Here is a 10,937-nt window from a genome sequence, read left to right on the forward strand (position 1 = left end):
GTGGCACATCTTAATTTTTAAGATTAATTTAGATTATATTAATATAATTAAATTAAATAAACTTTTTTAAATATGTCCACTGGTTGAGAACCACTGGTTTATATTCATAAGTGTGCTTGAAATTATGAATATAAATATATATGGTGACTGCACACTCAGATTTTCAGACTAGAGTGCCACACTCAATATGGCGGAATGGTGACGCCAAAACCAAACTTTACGTCAAAGCCGGTCAAAGTTCATTTGTATTTTCCCGGGAAAACGATCTGCCGTTCTAATCCACGTGACTGCGAGTACTGTATATTTAAAGATCTCTTGCCCCGCATGTACATTAGAGGTAAGCTGTGTAAATCGACTTAAACCCAATACATTTGTCTGTAAAACTTTCATTCAATAAATCTAGATGCAACCGCACAATGAACATGCGATAACATGCAGTTACGAATTTAGCAGTCAATTGTTTTAAGCACTTAATAAATACGGTACGTTATTAAGAAAATATGCACGACATTTAAATATCTTCATCACTGTGCTTTCAAAATGTACTTGAAATTTTTGAGTTTTTATTAATTTCTAATTTGTAAAACTTGGTTTGGGAATTATAACCACACATTTTCTTTGTTTACTTCGCCCTTTCCAGTATCAACAGGATGCAAATTATGTTTCTCTCTAGTCTCTACAAAAGTTTCAGGGCAATCTCCTGTGTTCAGAGCCACTATAGGGCGTGAATAGGCCACTCGTCCTGTATCACTACATAACAATACCAGGTGCATTGTGGTTCTGACACCTAAACATCCAATAGCAAGAGTTTTACTACGTCTCTGAAACCTGTTATCAACACAGCCCACCTTTAAAAGCTCTGATCAGACACAATACTCACATTTTCACAGCCATGGAGAAGATAACAGAGAAGATACTGCTGGAGAAAAGCTCTCCAAAGACAAACAAACTGGAACAGATCAAGATCCTCAAGTAAGAAAGTCACTTTTGTGTTTCCTAGGCATGATGTTATGGTTAATGCCCTTATGTTAAAAACTGAATCGTTTAAAATATTGCTCTGATATATAGTCGTGTAATCTGTGTTCTGCACAGTCTCTCACGCATGGGTCTGAAGAGCGAGGATCTGCCAGTGCCTCTGCTATCTAAACTGTGTAGTCTGGAGCAGTTGGATTTGTCTGGGAACCTGCTGCAGGAGATTCCCAAAGGCCTCTGTCTGCCCTCGCTGAAGATCCTTAACTGCTCAAACAATGATATGGAGGATGTAGTGTCATTGGAAGCTCTGAGAAACATAGAGGAACTTCGACTAGAGGACAACCTCTACCTCACAGTAAGAAACATGCTCTGAAATTCAATCCGCACATTTTAACGTCAAAAATCATGTTTTTTTTTTTATCAATAGCATCTTTAGTGGCATTTTAGACACTGTGGGTCTTGTTGTGTCTGTTAATTGTTTTATGTGTTTGTTTGATTTTTTTTTTTTTTAGGTCAATGATGAACACAAAGTGATCTTCCTGTTACCTAAACTGAGGATGTTCAATGGGAAGGACATCAGCTCTACGGCCCATCATATTCGCCACGGCAGCACCGAGATCCTCAGGAAGCGGGTGAGAACCGACTCTTCCACTTGTCACTTTCAGCCATTGACCACAGCGAAAACAGTTTGTCTGTGCGATGTTTCTTAAATGTGCTTTTTTTTGGTAACGTTTAGGTGATTGGTGTGTGGGAACGAAGCTTCGGTCTCCCTGATCCCATTACAGCACAAAGTCTGGCTGCTGTAGAGAAGCGCTTTGTTGTTGCTGCCTGCACCCAAATCAAATACGGTCCAAATTCTTTGAGTGAATACACAAAGTGGAGGGTGGGTACTCTAGCGTGAATATTGTGTTTAGTGGTCCTGACATAGATTTTGAATTCATACAGCATCTAAATTGTTCTGACTTTACTTGGATGATCATTTGTCCTCTTTTATGGTCCAGTTTCTAAATTGCCTAATGGGTTTTAGCTTTATTTTCCTATTGACATGCTCTCTACAATGCTCATACTATATATATGTATATGTGTTTGCATTCCTTTGACCGTTCTCTGTAGATCCCATCTTGGATGCCATGTTTGGTCACTTATCTACAATGCCAGCACACTTTTGGTCAAACTACTTCTGAACTACTGCAGCAAGTTTGAAAACAAAGTCAAAACCCTGAGATTTTAGGCAGTTTAGAAATCCTGGCCAGCACATGTCCAGGAAAAAGATGTATGGTCACCTTACTTAAAATTGGTTGCATTTCACCTCATTCCGTCTATGTTTTTTTTTTTTTAAGTTGAAATGATTGCAAAGGAATATTTGAAATCACTGACATTTAGTGAAGAAGAAGGAGGCAAAATCACAGACACAACTCCAACAAAGGAAAATGAGGTAAAGTCATCAGCATCATTTTGTTGTGTGACCTATTTGATACATCAGGATTGTGTGGTTCATTATAGTATGATTATAGGAGAATTTAGAGCTTTAAACTTTAATTTTGTTCAGTGGCCAAAATTGAGCAAAAATTTGTATTGAGCAAAAATGTGTATGGTGCAGTTTCTGATATGTATTTTGTCCCAAAAGCATGATCAAATTCTGCTATCTTGTAATATAAATCGCTGATTTTTAGAATTATCATAAAATGCCATAAAAAAGTATCAAATTTCAATCAGACGACAGTAGGCATGGACAAAATTGTGTATGACAGGTATTTAAGCAAAGTTTAGAAATTTGCATGCCAGTAGGCTTCATATGGCTAAAATGCTTTCTCCCATCCCAGCTTAAGGCTGTATCGAGGGAACCTTTTGAAAATGTTTGTGACGTTAATTGCATTAAATAATTTCTATTTATTTTTTTACACAACACAGACTCCTGCAGAGAGAAGAACTCGTGATCTTGGTGGTAACAGTATCGTAAGTCCTCAGAAAAGAATCAGAAACAACTCCGAGGTTGTCACAGAGGCCAGTCCACGGAAGTCGAGTCGCCTGGCGAGTGCAGCTCCAGTTGAGGCTAGTCCACGAAAATCCAAACGTGTGACAAGCACTCCACAGAAAACTGACCCTATGATGTCCAGCCCCAGAAAGCATGCCAGAATGACCAATGTAGGCACCCCAGAGGGAAGTCCAAGGAAATCAAGCCGCCTGGAAAATGCTAGCAAAACTGAAAGCCCCAGAAGGGCAGCAAAGTCAGTCATCTCTACACCCACATCAAGACCGGCTAAAGGTGAGAGCCCGAGGAAAACCGCTAAAGATCAGACCACAAGTCAACAGAGCAAACAGAAAACTGCCAAAACAGAAAACAACACACCTCGGAAAACTGCCGGTGCCAAACTCAAAGTTACTCAGGTGAGTCAAAGGCATGCATGATGCTTTTTTTTCTGTATATGTTGAATCAGAAATATATTGACAATGCATACAGTGACTTGAATATATATCTATGAAAAAAAAAAAAAAAACGTACTGAATTCATATTTATTTTGATTTTTTTTGGAGGCATGACATAAAAAAAGTCAAGATAAGGAAATCATAAAAGCCTGTTTTGCTCAGAAGAATACAATTCTTCAAAGCCTTAAGTAGTTTAATCATAATCTTTTATTATTTCAGTAAAAAAATAAAAATAATTTAAGAAAAAACATATTTTGGAGACTCCTATTTTTTGACCTTAATTGAACATTCTAAGGTTTGTGTCGAAACAATTTCCTTATTGTGCCGGACTATTGTATTTGCATGTGAATTGTCACCGAGTCACCGTTAAGTTGTGGATTCCTGTTGCTTCTGCTGTATTTGTATTCAGTTTACTGTTGATTGCTTGTTGCTCAGTCATTAGCACATCGTTAATGGCGTCTCTCTCCCTTGCGGTTACAGGAGCCGGTGAGTCTGCAGCCGTTGCATGTCTTGCAGTGTCACAGTCGTCAGGACAGTCCTGACGACTTCAGCACTCAGCTTTGGGCCTGTGCCTTTGAGCCCCCACAGGAATGCAGTGATGGTGGTGAGCACTATCAAGTGATTCAATTCAGTTAAATCTAGAGGCATGCTTGAATGTGTTTTTGATCTTATACGACTGGCACTGTTTTTAATCTGTTAGGTATCAGTGGTGGGTCTCGGACAGTTGCCACATGTGGAGGGGAAACTTTGTGTGTGATTGACTGCGAGTCAGGACACGTGCTGAAGAAATACAAGGTTCCTGGTGAGGTGAGTGCAGAGAAGTTCTGAACAATATCGTCTCTGACCAGCAGGTGGCTTAGTTGTGTAGGCCAGACAGTTTTCTGTATCTCATGCAATACACTTGTTATTCAGAAAACCATACTTGATAGGGCTGTGCAAAAAATCGAATACGATTTTCATGCGCATCTCTTCAGTAAAGACGCTCCTGTGATTAGTAGTATATCTCCAGCACGTGCGTTCAGATCAGGGTTGCCAGGTTTTCACAAAAAAATCCTGCCCAGTTGCTTCTCAAAACTAGTCCAAAACTAGCCCAATCGCATTTCCAGGAGGTTCCCCGATAAAAAATGCATCCCGGGGTTAAAATATACTTTTTGGTTTTGCCCTGGTAAAATTCTCATTTTAGGGGCTAAATTACCACGTTATTGGTATTGGGGTCGCTTGAAAAACAACCGCAGACTTGGCAACACTGGTTCAGGTGGAGCGGCATTTACTACACAGAGCCGTAGTCCACCGACAAGCAGGGCAGGACTTAGGCAGGTGGGGGCCCCTGGGCTTGAGGTTATGTTTGGGCCCTGTACCTACACTACAAATGCCCTCAAATAGAACATCATTATGGAGTAACACAAAATGAACAAACATGCTTTGAGGTTTATAAACAGTACAATTAATATGCAACATGTCTAGGCTATAGTCATAATTTAAATGTAATATTAAATATTCATTATAATATAATAAACAGGATGTGTTCGCTCAGTTGAGAAATCCAAACACTGAAATAACTTTTGAGCAAAAAAAAAAAAAAAAACCGATGTTGGCTTATTAGTATTATAAAAGTTATTGTCATATCTGTGTCCTCTTATGTCAGGTTCTTATTTAATCAATAAATTTCAATCAAATAAAAAGACATGCTGGCTACTAAAAATCAAATTAAGTCACTATCAACAAAATTTATAGATGGATTGTGCATAAATGTTAAGTTTAAATATTACATTTTAATGTAGAAATATTAAAAATATAAAATAAGCTACTTTTATTTAAATATGAAACTACAACCACCAGTAGGTGGCAGCAAGTGACTGTCTTAATGATTGAGTTGAATCAACCAATTCTTTTTAAAAAGCTGATTCATTTAACTTTGCAAACGACTACTTTGAATCATTTACTGGTCCGTGTGACCCTGAGGAACAAAACACTTTGGAGATGCAGCGGTTCTGCTGTTTGTTCTATTTGCTTTCTGACATAGCAAAACGCAATTCTGTAAGTTATTGTTGTTTACTATACATTTGCGATCTTGCACAATATATATATTTGTTTGTGTGATAGGCTAAGTCCTACATCATAGGCATAGCTATGTTATAAAAAACAGAAACTCATTAAATAGTCATTTTTTTATTTAAAATCATTTTAATGACATATCTTCCCCACTATGTGTAATGGCAGTAGACAAGAAAGAGCGCTCAAAACTCATCAGATGATCGCATTAATTTAGTGCAACATTAATATATTAATATAAAATCATCCTCTGTAAAGAAATGAGGTGTGCACATTTGAGAATTTATGATTATCTTTATAAATGTGCGCTCTTCTGGGCTAAAAGCTTAATGGAGCTGAAGTAGCCATGTGATAACAAACCAATTGATGCAAACGTGATTCAGTGTCCTTCTATGTGAAATGTCAGTTTATGAATACCAGTTTATGCTGTTTTTGATTGTGAACTTGAAGGTCTAGTTGTAGTTTATAAGCTGTAGTAGCCTCAGCTTGCCCGTTTAGATCTTGCGCTGCATGGTTGCCAGGTTTTCACGGCAAAAACCTGCCCAATTGGTACTCAAAACTAGCCTAAACTAACCCAATCGCATTTCGAGGGGTCCCCTGGTAAAAATCGCATTTTAGGGAATAAATATCACGTTCTTGTGGTCGCTTAAACACCCCGCGGACATGAAAATCAACCCGCAGAAACAATGTTAAAGTAGCCAAATTCCGCGGGGGAAACCGCTGACTTGGCAACACTGCTCGCCTGCGCAGTGGAAATGAGGTTAATAATGAATGAATTCTGAATAGCGTATAATAATGAACAAATCAAACAAACATAAAACGGGCAAAAGGCGGGGCCCCCTCCAAGGTGGGGCCCATGGGCTGCAGCCCACTCAAGCCCAATGGTAAGTCCGGCCCAGCCGACAAGCTACACAAAATCGCTTTCAAAATCGACAAAGAATTGCCTGCGATTTTAAAATCGATTTTGTGTAGATTGTCAGTGAATTACGGCTCTGTGTAGTAAATGCCACTCCACCTGAACCAGTGTTGCCAAGTCTGCGGTTGTTTTTCATGTCCCGCGGGCTGAAGCGACCCCAATACCAATAACGTGATATTTAGCCCCTAAAATGTGAATATTACCAGGGCAACCCTGCCAAAAACGTATATTTTAACCCCGGGATGCAATTTTTTATCGGGGAACCTCCTGGAAACGCGATTGGGCTAGTTTTGAACTAGTTTTGAGAAGCAACTGGGCAGGATTTGTTGTGAAAACCTGGCAACCCTGATCTGAACGCACGTGCTTGAGATATACTACTAATCACTGGAGCGTCTTTACTGAAGAGATGCGCATGAAAATCGTATTCGATTTTTTGCACAGCCCTAATACTTGAGTTATTCTATTTCTGCTGTGTACATGTACTCGTGCATAGAATGCAAATATTCCATATGGATTGAATACCTAGATAACCTAACATTTGCCAAAAATTGGCAATACTTTTTCCCACAATGCAATGTGCTCAACTTGACAGTCCTTTTGAAATGAACATAACTGATATTGATTTTTTTTTTAATTTATTTTATAGAACCAATAGTGATAAGTTGTATGTTTATGTGTCTGATAACCAATATGCAGAACAAATTATATACATAAAAAATTTTTTAAAATTCAATATTTATAAAAAATCAATAAAAAAATCCCAAAAATAAAAAAAGATAGGATGTTTTTTTTTATATATAGTAAAAAAAAGCAGTAACAGCAATAATAAAACAGCAGGCAAAATAAAATTTAAATTCTTTTTTTTTAAAACATGATTTTTCTAAGATGAACTGGGTGGCACCACAACAGCTAAAATGCTTGCATAGTGCCTACTTTTTTCCATACACTATTTAAAAAAAAAAGAGAGAAAATGTGTATTATGTACTGTATATAGTGAGGTTCCATTCAGTGTGTGTTCCGTTTTGAACATAACAGTTACTGATGTCACAGAATCCAGTGGCCTGTTCTGCAAGAGTTGAAAGCAAACATGCTGCATTTGACTGGCATCCAGTGGCTGTAAATGTAATGTTGCATCCACTGTTGTCTTGTAGGAGTTCTTCTCATTAGCATGGTCCACGGTGCTGATGTCCAGGACTGGTGGCTCTGGCCGGCCCTGCAATATCCTGGCAGCTGGGGGTAAGAGGGGTCTGGTGAAGCTCATCCATCCCCGAGTCAACCTGGCATTTGGAGAGTTTCATGCCAGTCGACGTGCCATTTCCATTATGCGCTTCAGTCCACGCAACGCTAGCTTTCTCTTCAGTGAGTGAAGCAATCAGTGAACACAGTGAGACTTTAGTTGAGCTATATAGATGCAAATAACTAAAAATCTTTATTTCTATTTACAGCTGGGACGTATGAAAATAAGATCTTTTTGTGGGATATTAGTGGACTGGATCGTGATTACAACTTTAAAATCAGGTTGTTTATTTATTGTTCAGAATTTTTTAATACTAAATTTAGAACTGATAGAATGTGCTGCAGTTTTTTTTTTCAAAAACATTTGCATTCTCACAGACTTATCCATTACATTTGTATTTCTTTATTTCTGTATTTTTTACAGTAAGCTGCTAGTCCTGGAGACGGGCTCCACTCCTCTGCATCTCTCTCTGCTCCCCACGTCTCCAGACACGCACCTCCTCTCGGGCTGTGATGACGGGCTGTATGTCTTTGACATCCAGATCAGCAAAAACACACAGAAAAGGTTCAGAAATGATCATCATCCCTCTGCTGATTTATCTGTGCATGTTGTCAAAGAAAAAACACTTTATTGTAATTGACATGGTTTTTCAGAAATGAGGAGATGGAGATTGTGTTTCCAGTTTACAAGAAAAAGGACAAGAAAAACACCTACCGGACTATTGATGGACTGAGCTTCCTCTCAGATGATATAGTGGGTGAGTAAACAGTAAGAAAAATTTAAGACCAGTTGACCAAATAATATGCTATTGCCATAAAATAATTTTCTATATAAGAATGAACTATAATAATAATAATAAAAGTTACTAAATATGTATATATATAGCATCCAAGAGCCACATGCAGGGCTCTATCTACCTGTGGAGCTGGAGTGCCACACGGGCATCCTGGAATGGCAGAAAGAAAGAGGTGCCAGCTGTTGTTCTGGCTGAGCTGCAGTGGTCCAGCACGGACATCCCATACCTGTCTCTAGGCACCTGTCCAGGTATTCATGATATGTGTATGAAAAGTCATAAGGTACGGCTGCACGATCAGTCTTATTTTAATTGTGATCATGATTATATAGAATACCCAAGACGTTTCACTCATATAGTTTTGAATAGGGAAAAATGAAACGCTCAATATTGCCACTCTATCGAAAGGAAGCCCCGCCCTTCTGAGTAAAAGAGCCAATCGCTAATCGGTAAAGTAATCGCGTCACTGCAGCTGCCTTCACAAATTCTGGTTGCTATAGAAACCGTCAGCATTCAGATATCATTGGAATCTCTTTCAGAACGATTTTTTTTCCAGCTGATGAACAATAAAAACATTGACAGCCAATCAGAATCAATCCTGCTGTAACAAGCTTGAGAGTTTAAAGCGTCAGCCACGATATCGTCCGCTGATCTGGACACTAATATAGTTATCGTTCTTAGTGTGAACGGGCCTTAACTCAAATCAAATTCCACATTAAAACTTTTTTATTTTTTTTTATTAAGCAAAACAATTGTGATTACCATTATTGTGCACAAACTTTTATCTTTCCTTATCATATAGACAAATGTCAATGTACAAAACATTGACTTTGTTAATAAAAATATGCAGACTCTGTCTAGACAGCACTCATTAATAATATACCAAATCACTGGGCAGATTCTCTGTGTTTATGCAGATTCAAACAGCCCAGAAATATGGCTTCAGATATGCAGAAAATCTGAAAGCCAAACTGATGTGTGATTGTTTTTTCTTGTAGGATATGGTTATGTGGTGTGTGGGGATGAGCAAGGCAGGCTATGGATGTACCATATCACAGACACCATGATGGAAAACTTCAAGAGTGGAAAAACAATCTCAGCCACTGAGGTAAGTTAATCATTGCTGGGTGAGAGATAGTGTATGTGGTAATGTAAGGTCTTGGATTGGGAATTAATGATAATCTTAAATATGGTATGTATTTACAGTTTTATTTATTTAACTTTTTTTTCTGTCATGCAGAAAAGATGATAATCCACTTCAAAATAATCCTGGCACTAAAATAATCCTATTAGCTACAGGACTGAATCCAATCCTATCTTTTCAGCATGTAAACACCAGAGGAGTGGTTGCTGTTAATGTTTGAATACAGAGCTGCTGGATCTCAGTGTCCTCTTTTGCTCATGTTTTTTCAGGTGCTGGAGTGGCCATCACCGGTTAGAGCTGGAAAGGGTGCATTAGAGGGGCCATCTATTAACGGCATAGCCATGGATCCTGATCTACATTACTTGGTTGCCCTTACTGACAAGAACATGGCTGTGGTTTGGAAGAGAGAGGGTAGATGAGCACAAAGAAATGTTCAGTTGCTGGCAGTATTTCTCCTTATTGCTTTGCATTTCTGGACTGAGTTTGAAGTGAGATCATGGTTCTGTGAGGAAAACAGTTAAAAAGAAAATTAATCAGCATACTTCACCTATTTTAAAGACGTATTGTCTCAAAGAGACAGAGAAAAACAAATTTTAAGTCTTTCAGTGTTTTTTTTTTTTCTTCTTCTTGTAGTAGTATTTTAAACATTTTCTTCAAAATATATTTCAGAGATTGTCAAGAAATAATGGCATTTTACAAAAAAATGACCTTTTGTTTTAATAAATAAAATGGTGTTATGCACCATTTTCTTATTTAAATTATTTTCATTCATGCCTCACTCTTAGTTGTAAATGTAAAATGTCAACAAAATAACAAACCATATAATATTGTGATCCTGTATGTATGTGCCTGGTTTCATTTGTTATCCCCTTTTTGTTAATTTAGTGCAGTTTTTAGTAGTTTGGTGCATTAAGATTTGTTTGCTACAAACAAATAGCTGTTTATCCTGTTTAACATATAGATAAGACCCTAGTGAAAAAAAATGTATTTGAAATACATTAGTTTTGTGCTAAGTATACAACAAATACTTTTATGTGCTTAATAAAAAAATACCCTGTAATTGTACTTTTGGTATACTAAACTGGTATACCTGAAGTCTGCTAAATTGAAACAACTAATTTTGTGCTTAATGCAATATAATTGTGTGGAAGTAATGCTGAGGTCCAACTAAAGATATAATATGTTAATAGATTTGAAGTATACTTAGTGTGTGAAATAAATGTATTTGAAGAAAATATGGCATAGTGTTTGTGTTTTTTATATATATATATAACTAAGGACTGCAGCCCACTTTGTTGATTACTTTTCTAGGACTGCTGTTTTGAATTTTTAAAAATCGCTACTTAATGGTACGAAACTCGACTTTTATGGCAGAGGCTATGTGATCACAAAATAA

The 10,937-nt window shown here is 37.6% G+C and overlaps 1 protein-coding gene across 7 annotated transcripts; it reads left to right on the forward strand.

Annotated features, from left to right (window-relative positions):
• Positions 1-254: 254 nt before the first annotated feature.
• Positions 255-10,241, forward strand: lrwd1 (leucine-rich repeats and WD repeat domain containing 1). 7 transcript variants are annotated; one of them, XM_042756878.1, is made up of 16 exons: positions 255-337; positions 891-972; positions 1,093-1,327; positions 1,485-1,604; positions 1,709-1,855; positions 2,312-2,407; positions 2,884-3,360; positions 3,874-4,003; positions 4,100-4,206; positions 7,519-7,726; positions 7,813-7,885; positions 8,028-8,168; positions 8,258-8,361; positions 8,490-8,648; positions 9,396-9,505; positions 9,811-10,241. In XM_042756878.1, the coding sequence occupies exons 1-16, from the start codon at positions 325-327 to the stop codon at positions 9,958-9,960; spliced, it is 2,352 nt and encodes a 783-aa protein (XP_042612812.1). In that variant the 5' UTR covers positions 255-324; the 3' UTR covers positions 9,961-10,241. The 7 variants fall into 7 exon arrangements, with proteins under 7 accessions (XP_042612812.1, XP_042612813.1, XP_042612814.1 ...); XM_042756879.1 differs by having other exon boundaries at positions 259-337; positions 3,874-4,000; XM_042756880.1 differs by having other exon boundaries at positions 259-337; positions 3,880-4,003.
• Positions 10,242-10,937: the final 696 nt, after the last annotated feature.

Source organism: Cyprinus carpio, chromosome A5, assembly GCF_018340385.1.
Source record: "Cyprinus carpio isolate SPL01 chromosome A5, ASM1834038v1, whole genome shotgun sequence".
Lineage (NCBI taxonomy): Eukaryota > Metazoa > Chordata > Actinopteri > Cypriniformes > Cyprinidae > Cyprinus > Cyprinus carpio.